The sequence below is a fragment of the Cygnus olor genome, chromosome 17 (assembly GCF_009769625.2).
Source record: "Cygnus olor isolate bCygOlo1 chromosome 17, bCygOlo1.pri.v2, whole genome shotgun sequence".
Classification (NCBI taxonomy): Eukaryota; Metazoa; Chordata; class Aves; order Anseriformes; family Anatidae; genus Cygnus; species Cygnus olor.
This window is the reverse complement of record NC_049185.1, coordinates 4581269-4608485: the sequence shown is the minus strand read 5'-3', so window position 1 is coordinate 4608485 and position 27217 is coordinate 4581269. Positions and strand designations below refer to the sequence as shown.

The window sequence follows — 27217 nt, the reverse complement described above, 5'->3', positions numbered from 1 at the left end:
GCTAATATTATTAGTATCACGTGAAGGGTGCATCTGGATCTCTGTTTAAACTATACATCTTTTAAAATAACAGGCTTTTCTCTATATGTCTAAGGTACAAGATACGCAAAGAGCAAGCTTCAGCTTATATACGTACTTATATATTGTTCAGTTTATAAAGATGCTGCTGTTTGTGGTGACATGAAAAAGAAAAAAGCAGTGACATGAAGATTTTGTAGACTTCACGGAGTCCTGGTCAGGAAAACAAACAATCATTAATCACAAATGTAATCAGGTCAGCTGAGAGGACCATGTCCTAAAGCACCGAGGATGTGGAAACGCAATAGCAAGACTCTGGAATTCTTTTCCTACTGATTCACTCTGTGAAACTACCCACCTACCACCACGGTCAGAAAAAGATAATTACCAACTTCCCAGTAATGTTGCACATATGCATCTATCTAGAGATGCATCTAAGGGTGCGGAAGCCAGATAATCTTCACAAAATCCCCTCTGTGGTGTTACGATACAAGCAAGCAACACCCAAGCCTGCACTACCCTGCCCAACGTCTCCTCACCTGCAGGAGCAGCGCTGCCTCCCCTCGCCGATTAAACCCCCTGTCCTGACATCTCCGGTGCTCCCATGTTCAGGCTCAAGCACTCCCTTACCCGCTCAGCAGCAACCCTGAGGCAGCTGAGCCCCACAGCCTCACACTCAGCTCCCCCTGGCACAGCGCCATGCTCAAGCCATGCCTCCTCTTGGGGAACACCCTTGTCGCCCCCCCAGTTCCCTTCAGGGACCAGCCTTGTCCCCAAGCCCCCTTCCCCTCAGGGACCGGCCGTACACCCGCCCCCGCCACCCCCTCAGGGCAGGGCCCGCTCCCCTCACGCCGCCGCTCTCCCCTCAGCCCCGCCCCTCCCGCCTCTCTCCCTCCCTCTCTCCCTCTCTCCCTTCCTCCCGCCCGGGACGCCGCAGAGGACGCGGCGGCGGCGCGAGAAGATGGCGGCGGCCTTGGCACGGCGCGGCGCGGCCGCGCTGCAGCGGAGCAGGTATGGTTATGGCACGGCACGGCACGGCGCAGAGGGGCCGGGGATGAAGCTGAAGCTGAAGCAGCGGCAGCTGCTGGCAGCCGGGACGCTGGGGGCGTGAACGGGAGGGGGCTGCCCGTTCGCTACCGTTGCCCCGCCAGTGCGAGGGGGCTCCGGGCTGCCGAGGAGGAGGAGGAGGAGGAGGAGGCAGAGGAGGCAGGCTTGGCAGGAGCAGAACGGAGCTGCGCGCCCGTGCGTCCTGGTTTCGGAGCTCTCGGCTTGCAGACTCCTTGGCTGGCCTTCCCCCCGAGAGCCTCCGCTCCCCTGCCTCCCTGCCCTGGCCTCCTGCCGGGCACCGAAACCGGCCCCGGGGAGAGCGCGGGGCTCGGCGGGCTGCCGCTCGCTGCCCCTGCCCTGAGCCCGGGGTGCCCGGCCCCGAGCTGTCAGCACGTCTCGGGACACACCGGTGTTGCAGGCTGGAGCTGGTTTTCATATTTTTATACTCTGCTTTTTAGTGTTCTACGAGCTTTCTGGTAAATTTAAGTCTGGTGCCACCTGGATTAGCTTTGTGTAGTTTTGTGAATCCATTATTTGCAGCCCACAGGCTCCTAGCTTGCTGACAGGCAACCACTCCTTCTCTCCCATGTGTCAAAATATGCTGTAGAGCAGGCCCTGTATTACAGCAAATTAGTGTAGTCTACATCAGGTGACTTTGTTATTCCTGTTCAAGTTGCATCATGTTGCTGTGTAAAACATACAGGTTCTGCAGTAGCATGGGATGCCTCTGGGTTTGTAAGGAAATAATGTCCTGGGTGATGATGCAGCCGTGTGGCACGTTTGGCACCTGGTTACAGGAATCTGTGTTTCGGGAAGGACTGTGCTGTTGTATTTGGGTTAAAGTAATGGTTTTAAGAAGCTGCAGCATGGAGTGAAATACTACTAACATTGCGTTATAGGGAAAATTGAAAATTATAGCTAGTTATCCTTGACGAACACACTAAAACATTGCTAGCAAGTGCCCACTACTACCCTTACATGACTTCTGGACAACAAATATACTATTTATAATTTTTCATAACTGAAGAGAGAAGGTCTGTATGTGACTCAGTAGCCATCTGAAATTCATTCTTAAAAATCTGGGAGAATTATAATCACTTCCTGGGACTGAATCATCCTAATGATGCAGTAGTTTTTAAGCTAATGAAGTAATTCTTTACTCAGCATGTTTCTGATCAAGAGCAGATGAAAGGTCTGAGTGCCAAATGAAGACATCCCAGTTGTCACATTTGCATCTCGGGAATGAGTGCCTGGCAGTCACTTACTTTTCCAGCTATACCAGTTTGTCTAATAATCTAAATTACTTCTCAGAATCCATAACTCTTCTATGTTCTCCCCCTCCTTACCATCGTGGTGAGGAAGGAGATGCATGAACCCAGTTTACGATTGTCTCTTAAAATAGTTGCTGTTCATTTGTAAGTTCCTAAATGACACCTGTGTAGCAGGCCAGTGGAGATATAATGAGATCGTTTAGCACTTGGGATTATTCCAAAATTTCACCAATACTTTTACAAGCAGAGTGTGGTTTGATCAGCGTGACTGAACTCACCTTCATCCATTATAAGTATTACCTTTGGATGGAGTTAAATACTTCTCAGCCTTATTGTTGCAGAAGATGATGTTGATGCTTGTGCTGTGTACCTTCCCTGCAAATAGACAAATGTTTTAAACATTCTTGTTTTCTCCAGCAAAACACAAGTCATTTATTGAGCTTAAAGTAGTTGTTTGCATGCTGTTGGATAATATTGGTTTATATTAGACTGGAAGCAGATCTAGAGAGGAGTAGCTCTCACCAATTTTAGTCTTTTTTTTTTTAAATAACAAATAGATTGTTGATCATATAGGCCAGGACGGTACATAAAAGATGACATTAGACAATATTAGCTTGCTCTTTTAAAGACCCAGGTTGTAGTCACTATCAAATATATTAGAACTCCAAACAGCCCAAGATACGGTACACGACATCATAACCAGTTGCCCAAGAAGCGCTATTGCTAAGATCAGCAAACACAGTACTCAGAAGAACATCACCATTATGATAGAATTTAGTTAAAAATACATATGTCAGTGTTCTGATAGGAAAAAAATGGAAATATAGGAATAAGAAGAATCAAATAGATGCAGCACTAAACAATGAGGTATCTGCAGAAGCAGTTGGATTTCTCATGGAGATGAGGATGTTCTCCTGAAGGAGGGAATAGGATTTGGTAGCAATTTTATAGTACTTGAGAGTTTTTCCCTCTTTGTTGTTCAGCTTCTGAATACTCTGTTTACATTTGCATTGTAAAACATCTGTACTTAAGCAACTGTTTCTTGTGTGTTGTTTTACAGTTTGCTGACTAGCTGTAACTTCCTCATACATGAGAACCTGTGCGTTAGAACTCGAGTCCTGTGGAAGCAGCCACCTTCTAGGACATTTTTCAGTGGTAAGTGCGTCCTTTATCTAACCCAGTGTTAAAAACAGGGTTACTCAGGATCAGGCAAATTCTGCTCACATAACATAGAGTATAAAGTTCTTGAGGTTAAAGCAGATGCAAGTCCAGAGTCAGAGAGTTACTTGATTCACCAAATTTCCATAGACATATGCTTGCAAACGGTGCTTTATACCTTTTGGTGGTTTGTTTTACAGGCAGTAAAAGAAGGATGTTTATCTATTCTATAAGATTTCTTTATGAGATATTATTCATTGTTTCTCAACTATTTTGGAATACTTGGGTAGCAAATGTTGTAACAATATAATAAAAAAAATTACAGAAATCATTTGCTTTAGCAAAGAGGAATATTTTGGACAAATATTCCTTAGCCGTGGCTGAAAGCTTCTCTCTTCTAAAGAAGTGCCATCTGTTCCACAGTGATTTTATAGATATGAAGAACCTTGCAGAGAAGCAGATTTAGGCAGCGGTTTAGATGCTGTCATTATCCAGAGCAGTGCTTGGCTAAAACTGGAATTTGGAGGAATGTCAGCCTCCAAATTAGGAATACCGATGTTGGAGCTTAATAGCCATGTAACTGTGTATTTTCTGTTGTTTTATTTTTTCCCCTCATTATCTTTGTTCATTCTTATACTGCGTCATTCCTGTGTGTGTTTTTTGTCAAGAAATTGCCTTGTCATTGTGACACCAGCTGCACTAACAGTCTCTTTTAGTGTATCCCCTTTTTTAGTGTATTTGCCTTTTTTAAGCTTCTTTGATACTTCAGCACTCATCCTTTTCATTGCAACTATCCCTTCTGAAGAAACCTGTCTAACAGGGCTAGCAGAAGAGAAGCAAAGATGTTAAAGTGAATGGCAGCTTCCCCCCGGCCTTTTTTTCCTAAGGGAAATGTATAAATATATATTTATATCGGGATCTGTTTCTGTTGTCTTCCTTGGTAAAGTTTTTTGCCAAGTTTGCTATTTAATTAACACGTGCAAGCATTGCAATAGTCAGGCAGCTCTGCATCCTTCGTTAGATGCCTCTTTGTGTGTAAATAAAATTCAAATTTCAAAAAATTCATCTTGTATTATTTTCATATTGGAGCACTAATGAAGCAAGTTTTCCCTTTTAGGCATTTTTGTACAGCTCTTAACATATAGTAAACTTGAGGTTAATCATGTAACATTAGTGTCAATTTCTTGGCTTCATCATGTCATCTGTATGGAAAATGAGTGTTTTCATGCTTCCCTGTACTCGCTAGTTTTAACACCTGGAGGGAAGCAGAATATTTTGTAACCCAGATATAATCAGCCCGTGATCTGAGTGCTTAGAGCAATGCTGATAACGTGCTAGAGGAAGGAGGTCTCTGAGGAAGAGCATATACGATGGAACCTCATTACCTGCAGTTTTAAAACTTTTCTGAGCATCTAAAATTTTCCTAGTGAAGATGATCATAGCAAATTAAAACCAATTGACCACACATTTATTTTTCTTAATTACCTTCTGCAGATTACTTAGTTTTCTGAGGAGTCTACAGCTGAAAAATGTGTTTTTAAGAGAGACAATACAATTTAACAGAGAGATTCATGTTAGTACAGCGTTTTTATATATTTAAAAAAAAAAAAAGCTTTAGTAGTATTAGTATTTAGTAGGAGCCAGTATTTCCTGTACTTTACATACCTACGTTGTATCAATCACCCTCACTTAGAAACTTTTTAACATCAGTTTAATTGCTTACCATGTCCTGCAACATTTCCAAGTGTTTTGTTGCTGTTGAGTGTTTCTAGCAGGACCACACAGCCGAGTGCCAGGCCGGGCACTGTGTCCATCTCTTGCAGGGTGGTGTCAGAAGGGGATGCGAAGGCATCTGCGTAGATGCTGGCTGAGGGATCTTTGCAACATAGTCAAGAAATGAGCTTGACAGCTAAAATAGCATCTGTTAGCAACATGAAATGCAGAGAAATAATGTTAGACCATGAAGTGACTGACTTTGAAGGGAGGCATCAAGCTTAATCTGTAATGGTTAATAAGAAAGTACCAGCATGTACCAGGTGGGAATTTGCTGAAAGCTGTTCAGTTATGTTACCTTCTTTGTGGTGTAATGCACCTTGAGATGCCTGTGGAAGTCAGACTCCAGCAGTTTAATGGGCATGGAAGAAAGAAAAGGCCTAAATAACCTTTTACATTTCTATCTGTACTTGTAATTTTAATAAATCAGGAAATTGAAGTAGGATTACATTAAATGTTTAAAGCCTGATTAAAATGAGATGCTTATGCTTGGAATTACTCTAGCTGGACAAGGCTGTGAAGAGCAAATGCTGATTTTTTTTTTTTTTTTTACCAACAATTTGTAAACTGTAGCCTATGTGTTGTCATGGTAATGTAACAATTGCATAATTTGTAACAATTGCATAATTTGTAACAATTGCAAAAAGAAGTTATTATTAATTAATAAAATTAATTTTATTAATGCTGGAGATGGGAACAAACAGCTCTTCAAATCTTTCATCAGCAAAGTAGATTGTTTGCTGTGGCTTGTGAAACACGAAATGGTGTCTCGCAGAGGAAGAGGAATGTTCACGTAGGTGGAGAGCCTCCAGTGGAGGCTCTTGAAGTGGAAACAGTCTCCGGACACAAACCAGAAAAAGCTGCTCCCGCCAAGGGGTTTTGCTATTTGCTAGCTGTGGTGAAATTGCTGAGCAGCTTTGCCTACTTAGAACCCAAGATGTGGTGGGAAGGCAATTAAAGGCTTTAGGGCTAAAGAGCATCATTGGTCTCTGTACAGATATTTCTGTTGAAATGGTGCTGCAGCTGTCTAGGCAGACCAAAGTTGAAAGGTTGTAGTCTTTGCAAACTTAAATGTCTATGAAGAAAGCCTTTTACTTAGGTGCTCTACCTGATCCGTGTCCTTTCTTGAGCATTTTCTTTAGGACAGTTTTCTAGAATCTAACTGTAGTTGCTTATTTGTTTTGTTTTTCAAATATATGCATAATATTTTTTTTTCAATAAGAATAAAGCTGTTTTCATATTATGATGTATTTTCAGACGTATAATTCAAACAATGTTTTAAATCACGTATGTAGGAAAAAAGTGAGCAAAAATATTTTGGTAAAACAAAATATGATCAAGAATTACTTCTATTGGACATGTTCTTGCAGCATCATAGCTGAAAAACACATGAATGCAACTGATCTTTGCTTTGTGTCTATGCATGCTTAGAACTAGAGCTGGTGTTACTGATTATTTATTTTTTTTTTAGCTGTTAATTTGTTCTTTCAGAGTCAAGCCCTAAGCCTGACAAGGATGGAACAAGATACAGTCCATTGTTTTTGCTTCCTGCTCATCCACGTTAAGGATTGTTGTGGAAATGACACCAATCGGTGCCTGAGAATGAATTCCTTTGGGCAGCATTTTCTCTGTCTGGCAGTGACTTGTGCTTATTGCTGGGAACCTTCAGACTAATACTGACAGGAGAATTTGCTTAGCTCAGGACAGGAGAACTTACTTAGCCCATTATGCCTGGAGGACTGTGAGGATTTGGGAAGGGAAATGCTTTCCCACTCCTGTGATGGCTCTGTTGCTTAGTGACTGTGCAGCCTACATGTCTCACGCAACGGCGTAAGGCTTGGGTTATGCAAGAGAAGCTTGGTAGTTCTCGGTAATAATCTCGGAATAGATGTAATACTAGATGTCACTTTTTCCATGTATTACAGCAGAAATGTGCCTATTATCCTGTTTACCAAACCTACACTAAAGCAGGTGGTCATTTCCTTCCCTATTCCAGCTGGGGAATTCCTGAATTGTGCGGCTATCTATAATGAAAGCTGTAATGACTGAGAAGCAAGAGGCTCTACAGTGCTACACGTTGTTCCCCAGTCACTGATTTTTCTGTATGGTAACAACACAGAAAATCTCATAGTTGGGAAGTTTCATAGAAATCCAGAAGTGAAGTCACGAGAACTGAATCCTAGCTCCTGGCGCTTTCAGGCAGCTCATTTGGTATACTTTTGGGGAAGAATGTTGGAAAGATGCAGGGAGAGAGGGGAAGAAGTTAAAAACACTGATGACCAGTTAGTGCTAATCAACTGAGTGTCAGTAACTTGGTAAGGTGCAGTAACTGGAGCGCTTAGGACTGTTTATACTTTCTGTGTCATAGATATCTGATGACATTTACATCATCTGAGCTGATGTCCCTTGCTGCGCGTGTTAGCTTTGTTTGCTTTTTAAACAGTGTAATTGTTCTCTTTCCTTAAAGTCTGCTTTTCTTTGTTACAGACAGGAAGAAGTTTCATACTGCTCCGGTAGGACAAGCCTTCCGCCTGCGCCCCTTCCATGTTTTGGTGGCTACAGGTGGGGGATATGCAGGATACAGAAAATACGAGGATTACAAGTTGGAACAGCTAGAGAAGAAGGGCATAGAGCTGCCTGTGAAGCTTGCAAGCGAGTGGGAGGTAAGAGACTTGTCGCAATTGTTTCTTATGTTTGATGCAAAGCTCTTTCTCTCTTTCCAACACGGAAACATGTAGTTTGTTCTCTGTGGCTGATGCATTTCATGGAATTAAAGTTTCTGTCTGTTAAATAGATATCATTTGTGCTACAGTCGATATAATGATAAATTGGGAACTGCTGGCATCTCCTCCATCCTTTAGTATGGCCAGTGCTTTTTAAACACCTCAAATCAAAATTACAGGAGGTAGTTAATCAGGTGATTGTATTAAGTATTTTGGAAAAAAAAAAAAAAGCTTGGTAAGTACTGAATCATTCAGAATGGAAGTCAAGTAGTCTAACCTCCTGCTTAAAGTAGGGCTGATGCTGAATTCAGAGCAGGTTACTCATGGCTTTGTCCACTTGGGTCTTGAACGTTTCCAGGGACAGAGATTCCCCAGCCTCTTTGGGCAGCCTGTTCCAATGCTTAAGTATCCTCATAATAAAAAATATTTTCCTTATATCCAGTTGGAACCTTCCCTGCATCAATTTATAGCTCTCGTCTCTCCATCTCCCTTAGTAAAGAGCCGGTTCCATCTTCTCAGTAAACTTTTCTTAGACATTAGAAGGCTGCTGCTAGGTCCCTCCTAAACCTTCTCCAGGCTGAAAAAGTCCTTAACCTGTCCTCACAAGCCATGCGCTGCAACCCTCTGACCGTCCTGGTGGCCTTTACTGGACATGCCCAAGTCTATCAGCATCTTTTTTAATTCTAAGAAAACTGGATACAGTATTCCAGATGTGGTTTAACATGCACAAAGTAAAAGGGAATGACCTTCCCTTGGCTTCTGCTGCTATATGCTGTTGGCCTTTCTCACTGCCAAGGCATGTTGCAGACTGGTCTTCAACCTACTGCCCACCTGCACTCCTGAGAGAGCATCAGGCATGCATCTGCAGCAACTCTGCAGGAGCTGTTGGTTCTGTTTAGTGCGGTGCAGTGTCTCACTTTTCCCACCTTGAATTGCAAGGTAGCAAATTACGCACATTTTATAATTTACAGAATTAAATGCAGAAATCAAAATCAACAAGACTGAAATTACATATAATAGGATTCAAAAAAAATTTAGTGCTGAGTATGTCCTAGTAGTTTTAGCTAAGGGTACAGCGTGTGCTGTATTTGTGGGTTTTTTTAATCTTCTCACTGACTGCTCAATCTGCGCTACTTTTGGCACTTTGCTAACTTCCTATGTGCCTTTGTGCCATATTTACTTTACAAGAAAGCTGAGACTGAATTAATACTTAATTAAAAATCTACCTGTTTTCTTTGTGAATATGTAGCAAGACCTTTTTTTCCTTAGGTAACACCTAGATGTATAATGACATTTGCTAATCCTGAGGAATTTTTTACCTTTTTCTGGATTCCAAGGAGTTTAGAAATTTTTGTGGAATTGCAGTGTGTATATCTGATTCATAGGTCAAATAGCCACTGCAGCATTGAAGTAAGAAATATTTCATAACTTGATGTAACTGCTGTATCTCCATCAAACTATTAAGGAGATATTGTATTAACACAGTGTTAAGCAGAGTTTAAAGTACATGTGGTATTCCAAACAGTGAGGTGAGTGTCAGTGCTGTTTTTGAAGTCAAGGAGTTAAAAATTCTAGGACTGTAGGATTGTGTAGGAGATGCTTCAGTATGACCTTTAGCATCCCTTTTCTTTGCATTCCTAAGCACACTGCAAGTCTGTGAGTGCTTTTGGCCACGTGCCTTTAGGGGACAAGGCTGGAATTCTTAAATTCATTTTCACTAGTGACCCAAATCAGATATGATCCAGACAGGCCAGATGCTAACAGTTCAGGCTCATAGTTCCCAAGGAATTTGTCTGTAAATCTGTCTTCTGTATATTCTTGTCCTGCTGAAGTGTGTCTCAAACAGGTTTTATGTTTTGATTAAAGGAGAAATTGCTAAGCGTCCACGGAGTACTTTTTAAAAAGGCGCTGTCAATTCAGTTGTGATACTTGAAAACAAATTCAATTTTATACCTAAAAGTATGAATGATAATTTTTAAAAAAAGTCCTTTATTAAATTTGCTTTATTTTGTTATGCTGCTGTGGTGGTTTGTTATTACTGGTGGTTATTTGGTGAAGCTGCAAGTATTGCTTTTGATGAAGAGGCTCCAAAGAAATCACACAAAGCATTTCAAACCAATAAGGGCTCCAAATGCAGCAGATACTACTGGGAGACACTAACAAATTTTCCTGGTCATTCCGTATATGCTTAGGTTTTGCTGACTGCTTCTGTGGGAGGGAAAGGAAGTTTGACAGTTAAGAGGGAAAAGAAACTGTTCAGACATTGAAAGAAGTATTCTAAACAATGAAGGATTCAAGAAAAATGAGAGCTGTATTGTTCTTCTTTATTGGAAAGTGGAGGGTCTTTTTTGCTGAGCTATCACTTTCCGTTATTCTTCTTTTTCCATTATTGCATCCGCAGAAGCACACTTAGGAGTGGGGAAAAGAGGGGCGTTGTCTTGTTTTTAGAGCAGAGGCATGAGCCTTTGCATAGGTAAAAAGAGACCAAGTGTGATTGACAGGGCTTTGAAAGTGGTACAGAACAAGAAATTGCTGCATGTTCCTGTGCTGCTGTGGACATCCAGTTCACCCGTACCAACCTTGTGTTGATGGGAGAATACACCACCTTCCACCTGACACTCTGCGTGTAAGGCAGATTCCCTTGCTTCTGAGCAAAAGACAGATGTGAAATAGGTAATCATCATCATGTTACGCAGGCAGGGAATGTCTCCCTGTTGCAGACGTACACAGCAGATATCACTACGGAAGTGTGTATAGTTTCTGAATGAATTAAAGCGTATGTTCCTATATGGTTTTGTTTCTTCTAACTTAATAAAAGAGTATAAAAAATAAATTTGTTTTAAACCAAGCATCTCTTCAGTTTTTCCACAGGGAAAAATAGAACAGTTGTTTCTTTAGCACAGACCTTTTCTTCCCATAATTTTCTTAGAGACATTATGTTGCTAATAGCTTGAGCTGATTAACGCCTTAGTGTGTCTCTTACTGTGAATACCAGTGAGGATCAGCTTTCATTTAATTAAATTAGATGAGGTAAAGCAGAGGGCTTGGAGGGAGACAGGTATCTATTTATCAGCTAGAGTGAAGCTTATTGCTTCAAATCCTTGCTGTGACAGAACATTTCCTGGCCGGGATCTCCATGCATAGCATGCCATACATATGCTAACTAAGGCCTCTTGCATCTTTTCCCCTAGGCAGTGTTGCTATAGGGTGGCTGAATTATTCAGGAAAACCTTGGCCAAAGAGTGAGTTAGGATGAATAGAGTGACCAGAGTTTCTTTCTGGAAAGATGAATTTCCTGTAGCTGTCCCTTGTTTCCATAGTTTGTTCTGGTCTGATAAAGTGACATAAAATACTGGGTTTGTGTAAGGGTCTCTTTTGTTGGAACGACAGCACGAGAAAAAACACAATGAACCTTTTACAGCTCGGTTCCCTTAGTGACATCTGGTAAGTCAGATGACAGATAATACACACATTAAAAATGACTTGATACAGTGAGGAAGTGCTTGAATATAGATCTAACATCTTGATTCTCGAAGGTAAGAACCCAATTTTTCCTATTGATGTTAGAAACTCCTGCTATTTGTGTAACGGGATACAGGATGATATTTTGGCAGTACAACACAGAAAGCACTTTTCTTGGCCCAGAGGAGACATTCAGGGTGAAATTGAGAGGTGTGTATCCAGTTCAGGAAAGAACTAATAATGGAAAAAAGCCTTTTTCTTTCAGTATCCAACTTCTGTTTTGGAAGAGTGAAACACAATGGGTGGTGAATTGTTTTCTTATTCTTCATTCTTCCTGTGTTCTGATGTTTTAAATTGTATTTGAGAAAACATGTGATTACCAAGTATTTCTTGTAGAGCTGCCACATGGTCGTGATGAAGATGGTCAGAAATGTGAAAGGGGGGCGATATTTCAACATCAGAATGAGGAGGGTGTGATGATGTGTATTTTTTTTCTCTGCTCTCCGGAAAACTTAGCTGAGTAAAATTATGTTTTTCTATCCGACCGGTGGGACGGATTTTTGAATCCGTGTCTGCCCGGTCTCACACGGCTTCCTGAGCATCCTGCTGGGATTACGGGACAAGTTACGAGTGTTTCGGGAGTGCTCTGAGGCTGCAGTGCACCTTCTTGAAACCACGTGTTGGCTTCAGGGGCGGCCCCAAGGAGGAAAGCGTGCGGGGCCGGGACCCCTGCCTTTTCCCGGGGAGGCCAGACGAGGTTGTGGCCGCGTTCCGGGCCCCTCCGGTTTCTCTTCCTCTTCGTTTCTCCTGCCCTGGCTCCTCCTCCTCCCGGGGCTACGGGAAGGCGGCCGCTTCGGCGCGCCACTGGCTGGGGGCGAGGCGGGGCCGTGCCGCTTCCTTAAGGCGGGGAGCGCCGAGCCGAGCCGTGCCGAGCCGGGAGGTAGGTGGGAGCCGGCCGGGAGAGCCGCCAGTCCGCGGCCGGCTTTGTTCGCGTGTGCGGGAGCTGCCTCGGGAGGGCGGAGGGGCCGGGAGGAGGAGAGCCGGCTCGGCCCGGAGGTGCTGCTACTGCGGCTGCCGGCCGCGGGGCAGGGCTGCGGGCTCCGGGGGGCGCAGGGCAGCCGCTCGGCGGTACGGAAGTTTCGGGGGCGGCGTTGCCAAGTCTGGAGTCCTTCGTGAGTAAGCCCGGAGGCGGGGAGGGACAAAGGCGGCCGGCTGGAGCCGGCTCGGAGGGCAGAGTCTCGGCGGCAGGTGGGGCCGGGGCCGGGGCCGGGGCGGCTCCGGGGGGCTTCGGGACGCGGGGTGCGAAATGTCCCCGAGAAAACGGGCGGCAGGGGGCCCGGCTGTGTCAGGTTTTGTGCTTCTGTGGTTTTTCATCTCGCTGCAAAAGTAAATACCACTTTTTTCCTGTTTGAGAGAAGAGCTCTTTGAGACTATTTAACAGATATTTTTTTGGAACGGATTTAAGTTCAGAATAACAACAGCAAAAACCAAGCCTACCTTATAGCTTAATATACCGCTCTTTTCCCCTCCTATTTATAGGATGTAACTAAAACTGCAGTATAAAAAAAATGTAAAAACAATCAAAAGTTTTTTCTTAATAAATTAAGAAATATTGGAAAGCCTTTCTGCATTTTTAAAAGCAGAGAATTTCAGAAACGGGTAAAGATGGGTAAAGCAGAGCAGGGTGCATCTCGTTACCCAGCACCTCCACGGAGCACGGCACGCTTGGCCAACTTGTCCCCAGCCAAGCTGGAAGAAGTGAGCGCACTACTCAAAAATCACGTGGCTGTGGCGAGCTCGAAGCCTGCTCCTGGGCTCCCCCCGGCAGCAGGAAAGCAGGCAGCTGTGTCACAGGCACAGAGTTCAGCAGCTCCCGGCTGGGTGTGCAGCACCTTGCACTCCTCTCTCTGGGCTGACTCCGGAGAAGCGGCTGGGAGCTGTGTCTGAAATTAGACTGCTGGGGAAGGAGTGGAACCGTTAACAAACCGTGCTGTGTCACTGCGTACCTCTCCCTTGACAGCAAGACCTTGTTTTTGCTGGCAGTTAGGCAGAATGCAGCGCTGGGAGTGGCTTTGCAGCAAATTTGGTGGGATGTCCACAGTGCATTTTTTAAATGGCAAGTCTGTTACCAAATGTAGAAAGTGTGACCAGAGGGCTCGAGCCCTCCGACGGGTGCATTCCAAGCCTAATGATTCATGTTTAGGATTTAAAACTGAGACCACAGGTTTGAAGTACAGTTGTATATTAGTCTTCCTTGCAACTGCCTTTGCTTGCTGTTTATAAAAACTTGAGGGTAAGGCTTGAGGCAGTAATGAGAAGACAAGTAATTAAACAGGGTCACTAGATTTGATGCTTATTTGAGCTGACAGAGCAGAATGGTGTTGCATAGCTGGCAGATTAGCAGTTCACTATTAGATAATAATTCTCCAGGGATTTGTACCTCATGGTCACCGCTTCTTTTATTTACTTAAGATGCATTCTGGATAAGTTTAGGCAGGTGAGAGAGTTTGGCACAGATGTCCAGGCTCCTAGAAACCAGCAATCCTAAGATTCTTTTCCAAGCTAGTAACACAGGTTTTGTGGCATTGCCTGGATCTCACAAAGTCCAGCCGTTTTGAAGCTACTATGCGAGTTCCTCCACCAGTTCTTGTTCCTTTCCCCATGGAAAACAGCTAAACTCAGGGTGGATTTTTCATTTCAGCCTCCTCACACCGGAGGAATATTAATTGCTGCTGAGGCAGCCACAGTAAGAATGGCAACTTGCCATGTAAGTCAGCAGTTAAGCAGGACTCACAGATTTGCATTTTGGTGCGTGTAATGAGGTCAGTAGAACAGAACGTAGGAGAAACATAAGTTGTCATACTCATCTGAACTGAGTTTTTTGAATAAGTGGATGAAAAAAACTTATAATGCCAATATTTGCCCCATCCTGGAGAGGAATCTCTTGAACCACACTGTTTTGGGTTTTTTTGATTTGATCTGAAGGGTGCTAGTCCCCATTGCATTGGGCAGGAGAACATTTCAATGTCCGTTCATTTTTAGGGAGCAGAAGAGATACATAACTTGTTCCACGTTTTCACAGAATCAGGCTTGCTCAATCTAGAATATAATTCCTTGAAAGCATTTGGGAGGATGAAACTGAACTTCTGTTGAAAGAGGTCATGGATTTACCTCCCTAATCCTTGAGAGAAAGGTATACAATGTAGGTAAGGTGGTTTTTGTGCTGTTGGCCTTCTGCAAAGCCATGCACAGGTGAAAGAGGCAGTTAAGGGGGAGGTGGAATGGGGGAGCAGGGCGCAGCCAGGACACATGAGCTGCTTAGACGAGGGGCCATCTGCCTGCGCCTGCCTGGCCTCACCAGTGCCAAACAAAGTGTTTTGCTAAGATTCATGCTCTGTATGAAAATGATTTTCATCCGATCTGATGAAGTGCCTTTTGAAAAAGCGTTGTTGATTTTTCCTTTTTTTCTATTCAAAATTTATTTTGTTATTCCCAACATCCCTGGCAAATCAAGAGAAATAATTCCCTGTGCTCCTTGTTGCCTTTCTTTGAATTTTGATGGGATTAGTATTTTCAAAATGAAAACAAAAAAGCTGATGCAGGGCTTGGGGAGGAAGGAGTATGTTTTTGAGTACTTTCAACTGATCTTAAATTTGCCATCTTTCAATTAACTGTTTTTGTTGTTGTTGTTGTTTTTTTATAAATGCAGTTGTTAAAATTCAGCTTGAACAACAAAATAAACACAGGTTTTGGAACTTCCTGTGATTTAGGACATGATGTAACCGTTTTCTTTTTGAAAAAAAAATACTTTCATACAGGCATTTCAGAGGTGTTTCTTGGGAATATCTGTAATATTTAGAGTTGAAGGCCAATCATAATACATGATTCTTGCTGGAATATTTTCCTTTCAAGGCCTGGGTGGGAAGCCTTTAGCTAGTTATTTCTAGATTTTCATGGGGTCCCTCCCATTTCTCCTGCCTTATCCCTAATAAAATATATCCCCTTCCTTTATATTAGAGCATCAGTGTTCTTTTTGATCTCCTCTATAAGGCATACAGCTTTCACTGTGTTTAGAAAACTTTGGAAAGAAGTATATAACAATATTTATATATTTCTTTTTTTAAACCCAGCCTTTAACAGGAGAAAAAAAAAAAACGAGAGAAATAGATAGCCACTACAGAGTTAGCCTCTAAACTATTCTGGGTATTTGGTTTAATCTTGAGGTGAGACATAGCTAGCTCACTTCCCCTTTCTAAACTGGGGTCCTGTTTCAATCTGCTTTAACAGTCCAAATCCAGACAAGAGGAGATACAGATAGGTTTGAGATGTAGTCTGCAGGGTCAAAGAGGGAAACTTCTCTGCTTGTTCAGAATGCTGAGATAGAAATACTGTAGTCCTTTGTCTTTAACAAACAAAACAAACAACAACAGCAACAAAACAACTTCCTTTACACACGTTTTGCATTTTAGTTCTACCGGATGTAAAAAGCGTGACAGTACACATAAAAGACATGTTAACGCCTCTTTTATAACTCATTCACAAACTGGCCCTAGAGCTGGCTTATTTAATTCACTAAGTATATGTGTATTAGTAGAAGAATGTCCTTTACCTGTTCCCTAAGTGAGTCTTTTGAGATGGGATGAGGTTCCAGGAAATGGATGTTGGTGTCTGGCAAGAGTTTGTGAAATGGAAAGATGTTCCTTTTCTCTCTGTTTGCTTCCCAAGTTGGACGTTAAGAGCAGGAAAGGATTTTTGGTGCCCAGTAGTCTGGAACTGCCTAAGCTGCAGCTGCTGCACTGCAGAATTGAAGCTGGGAATTATCTCCTCCTCTACTCCGCCCCACTCCTCCTCCCAGCCTCAGATTCAGACTGGCTCTGGGGTTAGCTGTGTGAGGCCGGCTGGCTGCTCGTCTGACTAGGGCATCAGTGCTCAGCAGCCTGAGACTGCAGGGAGTTCTTTGGAGAACTGAGTTTCGATGGCGACCAGGACTAGGGAGAAGCAAGGAGTGCTTATACGGAGAGCTTGTTTTTGTCTTGTGCAGAGTCATCTGTGTAGTGGGATGTTGAAATATGACACAATGCCTGTTTGTTTGCAATAGCTGCAAGCCTCGTAGCAGAGATTCAAGTGGGAAACAGAGGGGGAATCCAGAGACAGACCAGCGGGGGAATTAAAAACTGTGACGTCGTGTCCTCCCTCCTGTGCCGGAGCAAGCAAAGAAAGGAGAGGTAGAGGAAAAAAAGACTGAGCCTTGCAACCAACCATCACCTTGGCGATGTGTCAGTCAAACACCCTGCAGGGACCAGATCTGCATACAGGGAAATGGTGAGATGCTATAAAGCTTTATCTAACCCTCCGCCCTCGTGCTACAACCTCCGCAAAGTTAAAATTCATGTCCGGAGGCTGCGTTCAGGGAACGGTGGCAGCAGCAGCTGTGCCGGGGACCAGCACTCACAACTGGACAGTCCAGGCCCGGCTGGCTCTGCCGGTGGTACACCAAATAGGAGAACACGTTTCAGGTACTGTTCGGTGTTTTCTGCTTTGAGAGAATGGTGACTGAAGGGAGAAACGAGGGAGGGAGGACGGGAGGGTTTCTGGGCAGAAGGAGCGACAGCCATCTGCAAAGCTTTTGTTTGGCCTAATTACTATAAAGCTCCTTATGCATTGAATTGGCAGAGAAGGGCATGCTGTTATATGACAAGGGGAACAAGGAGGGGTTCTTTTTCTTTGCTTTAGCCTATTCTCCATCACTAGGAGAATAGAAAAAATAGCGAAGGGACTGCTCTGAAACCAGGCCAAGGCAGTGCGAAGCCTGGGGGCTCTGGAGTGAGCTGCCAGGATGCAGCTCTGCCGGGATTGGTCCACGAGCGACTGCAGTGAAGGGGGGGAGAGCAGCGGCAGGGGGAGCGGTACCTCGGCGTGGTGCTGGCAACCGCGGTCTGGCCCTGCCAGCCCTCGAGCAGACCGCGGGCTCACGGGTGGTGAGGATGGGAGGAAGAACATGAAGTGCCCCTTCCTATTCCCATGTTGAGTCAGCCCCACCTCCTGCTGAGAAAGCCGGCTTTACCTCTGCTGAGACAGCACTTCATCTCCTTAGGTGTTCGTTGTTTTTTTTTCCTTCTTGCATTGCAATGCATAGGTAATTCTTTGTTTTTTACGTATTAATTTTTTTGGGAGAAAAAAAGTTGTATTTGCTGCAGGGAGAATCCCTGAGCCAAAAGCACCATCTTGTATCCCAAAGTGGTGACAGTTGTACCTGGCTGTGTGTTTCTTAATTCTGATCCAAATTTTGAAAAGAACATGTTGGCAAGAAAATTTCCCTTTTAGTTTCCTGGAAGACTTGAATATTTTGCCCTCAGGTAGGCAGTGGGGTCCTGGAGAGCCTCTCATGCAGATCTCCTACAAGGATCTGAACTGAGACACACAATTACCTCTGCTAATAAGAGGAACAGTTTTTTTTTTCCCTTGGAGAGCTACAAGTTCAAATACTGCCTACAGCCATTAGTACAAAATGAGTTTGCTTTCAGTCAGGACATCCACATAACCAACTGCACCGATGATTTTTTTTGTAATGAGGCAAAGGAATGATTGGGGCTACAGAGACTAGATAATCTTGCAGCACTAGCAATATCAGCTTTGTTCCACATGTTCCGTGTTCAGCACCAAGGGTACCCAGTACAAGATTTAAGACCTGGAAAGACGTCTTTTGGAATCAGTTATTTAAGCATTGTATTAATTAACACAGGAGTGCCACTCCTGTTGTTTCCCAAGTAAGTGCTTGTTTCCTCAAGTCAGTTAATGGCCAACAGGTCCGTGTAAATTTGACTCCAGTATTTTTTGTGTTACAAAATACAACCTAAGATACAATCTAGTCAAGATGCCTTCAACACAACGAACCCTCCGAGGGATGTTGATTTCTTAGATTTCAAGGACTTCTTTAATCAGAGTATCTGCTCGTTCCTTAATGTTGCTCATCCATAAAGTTCTGGAATTTAATGTCGCAGCATCACAAGAGTCCTGGCCTTCAGGGTACTGTTTGCTGTCTGCTTTGACTATCCAAGAACCAGAACAGTCAGAAGCAACATTTTCTGTGTAATCTTCTGACATTTGGAAGAAGAACCTATGCTGTCTGTTATTTGTATTGTAAACTATCATATTGTGTTGTTAGTTGGATGAAGGATACTGTTGGTTGGGTTTGTTTTTGAGGTAAGGCGGTTTTCTATTTTGGGAAGGGGAAGAACTTGCCAAAATAAAGGAGTAAGGACTTGCAGAATTGATCTTTACTTAAGGATGAGCAGGATTAAATCATCCCCAGCTATCAGAAGCTGGCAGTTCTGAGGCTGAGATGGCTGACCCTCTTATGTTGTGTATGTAATCTTTCAGGTTGCAATTTCCCCAGCTGGCCCTGAGGCGAAGGTTGGGCCAGCTAAGCTGTATGTCTAGGCCTGCTCTGAAACTCCGTTCTTGGCCTCTGACTATTCTCTATTACCTTCTGCCTTTCGGTGCTCTTAAGCCCTTGACCAGAGTGGGATGGAGGCCTGTGAGCAGGGTAAGTGTGAGCAGGTCTCTTCTGCTTCATGTATGTTAGCAGTATGATACTGAAAGGAGCTGGCAGCAGCTGGGTGGAAAGATATTTAATATAGAACAGGCTGATGATCACTAGCATGAAAGCAGAGAGGTGCAATTCACGTTTCCCTTTAGTTTTTACTGTTTATAATTGTTGTGACTAATTGCTTCACAGACAAGTGATTTTTCGGTAGTGGAAAATTTTTGTCCTCTAATGGCCATGGTTTACCCTGAAAAAATGACAGAAAAATTTTAGTTTATTCAGTCACCTCAAAGTGTCAGGGCTAAGATAAGACAGACCAAACCGCTTGTCCAGTTCCCTTTCCTGGCCACACTGAAATGGTCTCTTGCCTCTTTTGTAAAGAGAGGGTTTGTTCCTCAAGTTCTTTGAGCATTCAATCCAGCCTGTCCAAATGATAGATTAATGCAAATCTCCGCTCTGATGCTGTTGAGTAGTGTGTAGGAAATTGTGCAAGTGGATATTCTCTTTAACTATCATGTGATTGCAGAATGCAACAACCACATTAACATTTTGATAGAAAACTGTAACAGAATCACAGTTCTCAAGATTATTTCCTTTAAATAGCTGTTCTGTTTGATCCCGCCAACTTGAAAACCAGATGCTTTTCAAGAGGAGGTTTACTAGGAAATATTGACAATTTTTGTGACATTACAATTGTACCTGTATATTCTCAGTGTTTGTGGAAAACTGTGCAAAACTGATTTTAGAAATTAACACTGTATGAGGCACGTCAAATAAAATGGCAAAGCATTTTTTCTTCAGTACTTCAGATTATATAACCAAAGGCACTGTTGATTTAGAAGTTTTTATCTGAATTAAGATTAGGTTGATCATTTCTTCCTGAAATATCACTGTATTTTAATGCAGGATGGTGATTTCTGAGTAAAATCTTAATTCACTGTGTTTGTTAGGATGGACAGTCTTTCAGCCAGCATGCGCTTGTTTGTGTTTATGGCTATATTCTGCGAGACCTAACAATGAAGGATATGATTAATACTGAGAATAAATGATGAGCCTTGCTAAGGAAAAAAGACAAACACTTTTATATATATACATATATATATATATAAGAATTTGGAAGTTAAATGTAGCTGAGTTGCACTGTTTGAAAGATTGTACTAGATTCAGCAGATTACTACTTATTCAAAACTGGTCTCAGAAGGTTCAGTTCCACTGCTACCTCCCATATGATCATGCAAGGTTTTGGGCTGATACTAAGTACCACAGACCTCAGAAATGCTACCTGCTGGAATTGCCAACAGGAAAAGGCTGTCATCTGTCCAATTACATCAGTATTATGTATACCTCTTACCAACATTGTTTCATTTGTTTATTCTTGTTTCTAAAATACATGCTTTGATGTAAGTCCAAAGGTAAACATATTTTTGCAGGAATAAGCTTTATTTTTGCAATTAGCAACTCCCATTGCTGCAAAAGAATCAGTAAGGCTGGCAAAAGTTTATACCAGGTTAGGTGCATACACATGGGTTGGGTATGCTTCTTCAATTATACAAGTATCGTTAGAGATAACGGGATGTAGAAAATACCTTCATTAGTAGATATATCTGAGAATTGTGTTATCAAATACTGAGAAATTATTTTTCAGTCAGTTTTCATTTGGTGGTTCACAGAGGAATACTGGTAATGTTATGCTCTTCTGATAAGTATTCTACTAGCACATGTATTTTTCTGTAAGCCTCACATTGGGCAGTTTCCAGTAATTTGAATCAGAAGCTTCTGGCTTCAATATAAGGTTATAGGAAATTTCATCCTATCCCTTATTTGCTCTCATCACAGTGCAGGGAGTGAGGATGTAAGTGCGATGTTGACTTTTTGCTGACTTAAAAGCTACTTCACGTGTGCTAAGGGAGTGTTTAGCAGAACAGCTTGATCCTTTTCGTTTTATGTGAAGAAGTGAGAGAAAATCATCAATGGGAAGAACTGAAGGACATCGTGTTAATTCTTTCTTCAGGTTGCTCTGTACAAATCGGTACCAACTCGACTGCTCTCACGAGCATGGGGTCGCCTGAACCAGGTGGAGCTGCCTACATGGCTTCGGAAGCCTGTTTACAGCCTGTACATTTGGACATTTGGAGTAAACATGAAGGAGGCAGCTGTTGAAGATCTGCATCACTATAGAAACCTCAGTGAATTCTTTCGCAGGAAGCTGAAACCACAAGCACGGCCAGTCTGCTGTTTGCACAGTGTGGTGAGTAGAGGGAAATGAAGGCTTAACACTACGCTACCAGCTTCCTTGCTTCCACCAAAGAAACGTGTCTGCCTGCTCTGATGGATGGAAGGATGAGGAATGCATGAATTCCTAATCCATTTCATTTTTTTCTTCTTTTCTGTAGATTAGTCCCTCTGACGGAAAGATCCTTAACTTTGGACAAGTAAAGAACTGTGAAGTGGAGCAAGTAAAAGGGGTTACTTATTCACTGGAATCTTTCTTGGGACCTCGCATCAGCACAGAGGACTTGCATTTTAGTGAGGGTAAGTTTTGATCAGTTGCACCTGTTCTGCTCTGTCCATTACAGTGTTCTCAGAGATCAAGAAAAAATACTTTTTTTTTTTCCTCTCACATTTCCTTGAACAAAAGCAGTTCTCGTTTTTGTTCTATTTGGGGATAAACATGTCACTGTTACAGTTCTGTTTGTGCATCAGTAGCATTATACTGTCTGTTTTGTTCTGATTCATCCAGTTAGATTGCTTAGTTAATTTCTATGTGGTTATATTAACAATTACAACTGATTCCAAGGTCTGCCACTGTAACAATGCTACAGCTTTCCTGATGACAGACTGAAATGTGCCTGAGCACCTGGTTAGTGAAGATGGTACAAGCTGCTCTGTAACAAGTTTTGTGCACGAGCACTACACTCTGTTGACTTGTGTTGTCACCGCTTCTGCTGCACCTTGAGCAAGGCTCAAGGCTTTGAGTTTTGATGAGAGCAACATATTTGCTAAATTGGACGGGGGACTAGAAAGACCAGGTTCTGCAAACAGTTATTTTCTACATGAGCACAAAAGCAACTACTTTGTTTTATAAACCTATGACCTTTTCACAAATTCTGTTCTCAAAAGGGTGGCTTTAAGAAAAGTTTGGTGTTAACTGGATTTCAGTTTCTGCTGCTCTATATTTAGGGAAAAGTAAACTCCAAACCGAATGAATATCCAAAATGATTGAAACAGTACAGGCTTCCCTTATTATAAAGCGAAAAGAATACTTCAAAATAATGGATTCCTGGCCTTAAGGCTATCTTTTTCTAGTCTTACTGAAGTATGTAGACTGCATTTAGTCCTCTGTTATTAGCACAGTTTCTAATGTAGAGTGCTCAGCTATGGTAAATAATGGCCATAGAGTATCTGTAACCCCATTCTTTCCATGGTTTCTTTGCAGCCTCACCTGGTAACTCCTTTCAGCAACAGCTAGTCACAAAGGAGGGGAATGAGCTCTATCATTGTGTAATCTACCTTGCACCAGGGGACTACCACTGCTTCCACTCGCCCACTGACTGGAGAGTGTCACACCGACGTCATTTTCCAGGTTGGTTTCTGTTCCTAGAAAATAAATGGATGGAAGCAATGCTGTAAGCCACTGCTGAATGAGACCTGCTAGCGGAACACTTGTACCTGATGGCTAATGGGAACATAGTGATTTGTCATATGTGTTTATGAATAGGTAATATAGTTTACCAGAACAAGTCACATGTGAATGGTGAAAGAAGTAATATTCTATTCAGGCTGTCCTAATTCCTTCAAATAATGGTCAGTGGATGCAGATCTGACTTGTTCCCAGAAAAAAAAAATGTTCAGTTTGCATGTGAAATATAATTCTGCAAGTCAGAGCAAACACTAGCCTTTAATATGATCTCTATTCCTGAGCTTTGAAGTTCTTCCTGTAATAACTTTTATTTTTCATCTGATTGATGTTATTAGTATTTCCTGCTCAGTTCTAGCTAGCTAATAGGCTTTCTTCTACAGTTTTAGTAACTACTTTTATGCATTTACCAAAGAGAACTGGAAGGGCCTGCTCTCAGGCACTGGATAGTTAACCAGTGAAAACACATTTCTAAGCTGTAAGAAGTCATTTAGCTTCCTTTTAGTAGCCTGTAACCTTTAATGTGACATGTTAGATGTATCTTAAGTGGTTACTTGAAGGCTTCTTTCAATTCTGTCTATTAGGGCTGAGACTAGAGACTAGTTCTTAAGGTTCTGACCCTGATCTCTCTTTATCAGATGACAATTAACAGTAGTCATCATTTGTGAATTAATAGATGAAACTGAGATGAAGTTGGCTGGATCTTTGGTAGAGGAATAACATCAGATACTGAGTCCCTGCACTTCCTTTTGGTAACAGAGGAGTAGGTATGCCTGATGCTGGAATAAGCCTCAACAACAGCAGATACTTTGAAAGGGACTCTTAAGTGCAGCTTTTGTTCCTTACTTTAAAGGCAGGCCTTCACTGTTTGGAAACAGTCAAAAGTGAAAGCTGTAGAAGGGAATAAGTGAAAGCCAGGGAGCAGAGGGAACAGGTCAGCCTGAAAAGAACAATTTCTGGTTATGAAAACTTAAACCCTTTTTTCTCTAATAGGGAAAATTGTCAGTAGTGCTCCAGATTGCATTCGAGCCCTACAGTGAAGGAAAAGAATGGCTTTTGGTTTCCCAGTGACTCTGCTAGGAGAAATATAAAGTAATATGAGCCGTTCCGGAGCAGTGTTGATCTTTCTGCAACCCTTTTATTTTCACTATAGCCTTGTTTTTTAATTGCTATGCCTGAATTTCTCTCTTCCCACAAATATGTGACAGAATTGCTTACTGGATCAGCTACAGTTATACTGAAAATACCATTCAGATAGCATTACAGTACTGCTACAAGACAAACAATTGAGTTTGAATGTTTTTTTGCTATTGCAGGCTCTCTGATGTCTGTGAATCCTGGAGTTGCTCGCTGGATCAAGGAACTGTTCTGCCACAATGAACGGGTTGTCCTTACAGGTGACTGGAAACATGGCTTTTTCTCTTTAACGGCTGTAGGAGCAACAAATGTGGGCTCTATCCGCATCTACTTTGACCAGGTGAGTAAGACAGTAGTAGACAGCTTTCTGGTTTTGATGTTTGAGGTTCGTAAAGCAGAATGGAAAAATGATAATAATCTTGTGAGCCTGAAATTAAGATGTTTCACAGCCATTGATGTTCCATGGTGAGTTTTAAGACTGATTCTCAGGGAATCACCTGCAGTATAGACTTTTTTTAAATATTACTCTTGCACTTCTTGAATTGTAAGGTCCTGCACTGAAAATGCCTGGATACCCAGAGTCTGCAGTTGTGCTGATGAATATAGAGTACTGAAATCCTCAACTAACAGTTTCTTCCTTCTCTGTACAGGACCTGCATACCAACAGTCCCTGTTACTCAAAAGGTTCCTACAATGACTTCAGCTTCGTATCCAACAACAACAAGGAGGGAATACCCATGAGGAAAGGAGAACATTTAGGGGAATTTAATCTAGGCTCTACTATTGTACTCATCTTTGAGGCACCTAAGGACTTCAAATTCCACCTCAAAGCTGGACAGAAAATCCGCTTTGGAGAAGCCCTGGGCTCTCTATAGAAACTCACGCAGCAAGAAGGTTTTATATACAAGGGGACTTTTATCACATCACAGCAAGTTTCACTTAACAAGCGTATATCACTCAGCAGGACCTGGGTGAGGAAAATGGAAGATGTCATTGCTATGTTCAACTTTGAGAGTATTTGGCCTATATTTACATATTGCTGCTGAATGCAGAAAGAGAATTGAATGAACGTGTATGTATCAGGTACAGCTGCCTTTAAAGATGTTGACTATGGAGGTTTCTGTCCTACCCTGTGCCTGTAGCGTTTGATGTTCTCCCCCTCAATGTGCCACAGGATATCTATGTTCACAGAGCTTAAAAATCCCTTTTAAGCCTTCCTAGACCATGCAGGTGCAATGGGGAAGGGTGGAAATAGAGATTAGGTTTATTTAAAGGGACATTAAGAAGTTGAGTCAGACCTTATACCTTTGATCTGCTGTATTTCTTTTTCAGACCTTGAGTAACAAATGTATTCTTGTCTTTATTCTAAAACACTTCTCTGAAGTCCTTGTATAAAATACCTGGAGAGCCATTAACTAGTCCAGTTAAATGGACTATGATGGCTTCACAGTCCAAACTAAGCAAAATGCACAGACCGCATGAGTAAAGTAAGTTATACATCCAATTTATTTCCTAATGTTAGACAACTTTAATTCTTTTACCTAACAATGTCCCTTGAAAAATGGACTTTGCACTGTATTTTAAACCTGGAACCACTGTGTCTACATTCCATACAATGAAACTGGTCATCGTGGATTTTTTTTTTTAATACTAGCAGACAGATCCATATGTCCAATTCCTAATCCATGCTTTTATTTTGCTATTCCAGGCCTTAAAGATCTTGTTTGTATTTAAGAGAGAGTTCACCTCTTGAATTAAGGGTTGGAAGACAAAGAGAATGTTTCTCATGTGATGCTATGTATCTTCAGTGTTGCTTTGTCATTGTTATTGAAGAATAGTTCCTCTATTTACAGGGCAGTTTCAGATACTTCAGGACCAATTTTTATCACGTGCAGTGCAATGCCATATGTACTGACAGTACATTAAAACAACAGCTCTTGGAAGCAATCCCAGGTTGCCTCCCAGGTGCCAACTTGGCCATCCTGTAATGCACTGGCACCTATTTTGTCTTATCTAAAATATAAAAAGCCACACCTGCTCTGACTTCTGCCCTCAGACTGATTTTGCTAGGAATGTTCTGGGGCCTGAAAGCTTTATGCTGGAGTTTCATCCTACAGCAAAACCTCAGAGCCTCATTGTAACTTAACGTCAAGAAGAGTTAACAAAACACCTTGGATCTCTTGAGCATGGCACCAAAAGCACTGACACTGGTGCCAAAGTAAAGAAGAAGAACTCTGTTTTAAAGCAATGTAACAATTATTTTTAGAAAATAAACTGTTTCAAGTCCAGCTGCTCAAACATTTTGAGTTGAAGTTGCTGTCCAGCACTTGTGGGAGTGGACATGCTTATGAAACTTGCCTTTCTGATCTCTGAAAGATTTCTCATACTACTTCCTTGCTTGAGCCTTGGGTGTTTTTTCTGCTACTTCAAGGAGATGATAGGCTTTGATCTGCTGTGACTTCTTTAAGAAAAACTTACCTTCTTTATATGCACTGCAGAAAATAGAATATAATTTTATTGTACAAATGTCCAGTTTGCCAAGTCCTGTATGCTTAGCTTGTCATCAGGAATGAAAGGATGATGAACTGTATGTAGCAATGTAGTCCAGCCATGACTCTTAAGATGATGGTGGCTGTTCAGGTGACAAGCAGGAGAAAATTCATTTGGCTCTGAGAGTCAATGTTTCCTCACTTTACATGGGGAGGAGTTTGAAAGCTTGAAGTGGCTGTTCGCCACCTATCTTGTTAAACTTCTTGGCAGTAGCAAGTTTACTCCTGCAGCAGTATATTACCACATATAGGTTTCTAGAAATGTGCACTTTTAAACCACCGAGAGTAAGAAATACTAAGGCAAATATCAGCCACAGAGGATTGAACTGTGACTAGCCTCAACTTCAAAGACATGTTTATAGCAGACAACAACTTAGTTCCAGTGGATGAGAGAAGAGAGAACAATCTCTTCTCCCTTCTCCACTGGGGCCCGTGGCATCCCGATGTAGCCAAAGCAACTTTAAGCTTTAATTTCTTGCTACTCCACATCATCATCTGCAGGATCTGAAGGTTACTGTTATTCAGTAATGGAGGATGTATTAAAGCAAACATCTGGCAACCTAAGTCTAAGAAGTGGGAGAGGATTCAGCAATGCAAGTAACTGGTTTTGCGAAGGTCTTAATACTGTGCAGAGCTAGCTGATTAACGAACATTACTTGTGCAGTGGTCAGCAATTACTCTGAAACTGGAAGCAAAGTTCATAGAGGGTACTGATAATGCTGTGAATTTCTCCTGCATGGAGAATCCATTGAATTCTTCAACTGTATCAGTAGCACGGTATTTTTGTATGTCAAAGTGTATGACTTAATGACATTAACTCATTTAATTGCAAACATTTTGAAATAAAGAGTCTTATCTGTGTTGCTTATCTTTCTGAAATGTCAGGGTAACCTAAA

General features: G+C 42.2%; 3 protein-coding genes across 21 annotated transcripts in view; 1 reads left to right on the top strand and 2 right to left on the bottom strand.

Annotated features, from left to right (window-relative positions):
* The window catches only part of LOC121079545 (melanotransferrin-like), a 28962-nt gene extending 23146 nt beyond the window's left edge, over positions 1-5816 (bottom strand). For 6 of the 9 annotated variants that reach the window (XR_005825077.1, XR_005825075.1, XM_040576974.1 and 3 more), the window contains exon 1: positions 558-855. The gene's annotated coding sequence lies outside the window, so the exon portion shown is untranslated. Of the gene's footprint in view, positions 1-557; positions 885-2636; positions 2712-5217 lie in introns of those variants that run through there. The other 3 variants (XM_040576978.1, XM_040576976.1, XM_040576980.1) reach the window with 3 other exon arrangements.
* PISD (phosphatidylserine decarboxylase) lies at positions 864-27182 on the top strand. 11 transcript variants are annotated; one of them, XM_040576982.1, is made up of 8 exons: positions 864-1029; positions 3397-3491; positions 7755-7930; positions 21010-21246; positions 21392-21524; positions 22435-22581; positions 23952-24112; positions 24423-26060. In XM_040576982.1, the coding sequence occupies exons 1-8, from the start codon at positions 980-982 to the stop codon at positions 24645-24647; spliced, it is 1224 nt and encodes a 407-aa protein (XP_040432916.1). In that variant the 5' UTR covers positions 864-979; the 3' UTR covers positions 24648-26060. The 11 variants fall into 11 exon arrangements, with proteins under 11 accessions (XP_040432916.1, XP_040432915.1, XP_040432920.1 ...); XM_040576981.1 differs by having other exon boundaries at positions 865-1029; positions 21392-21530; positions 24423-27182; XM_040576986.1 differs by lacking the exons at positions 864-1029; positions 3397-3491 and adding exons at positions 16551-16968; positions 18833-18998 and having other exon boundaries at positions 7794-7930; positions 21392-21530; positions 24423-27182.
* SFI1 (SFI1 centrin binding protein) overlaps positions 22488-27217 on the bottom strand; it is a 34453-nt gene continuing 29723 nt past the window's right edge. The window contains exon 32 of the mRNA XM_040576958.1: positions 22488-22595. The gene's annotated coding sequence lies outside the window, so the exon portion shown is untranslated. The remainder of the gene's footprint in view (positions 22596-27217) is intronic.

Excerpts from the sequence above, each read along its gene's own strand:
- PISD (XM_040576986.1), top strand. The coding sequence starts at position 16,772 with ATGGTGAGATGCTATAAAGCTTTATCTAACCCTCCGCCCTCGTGCTAC. Across the intron at positions 21,247-21,391 it reads TCTGCTGTTTGCACAGTGTG|ATTAGTCCCTCTGACGGAAA; the intron begins GTGAGTAGAGGG and ends TCTTTTCTGTAG. Across the intron at positions 22,582-23,951 it reads ACACCGACGTCATTTTCCAG|GCTCTCTGATGTCTGTGAAT; the intron begins GTTGGTTTCTGT and ends TTGCTATTGCAG.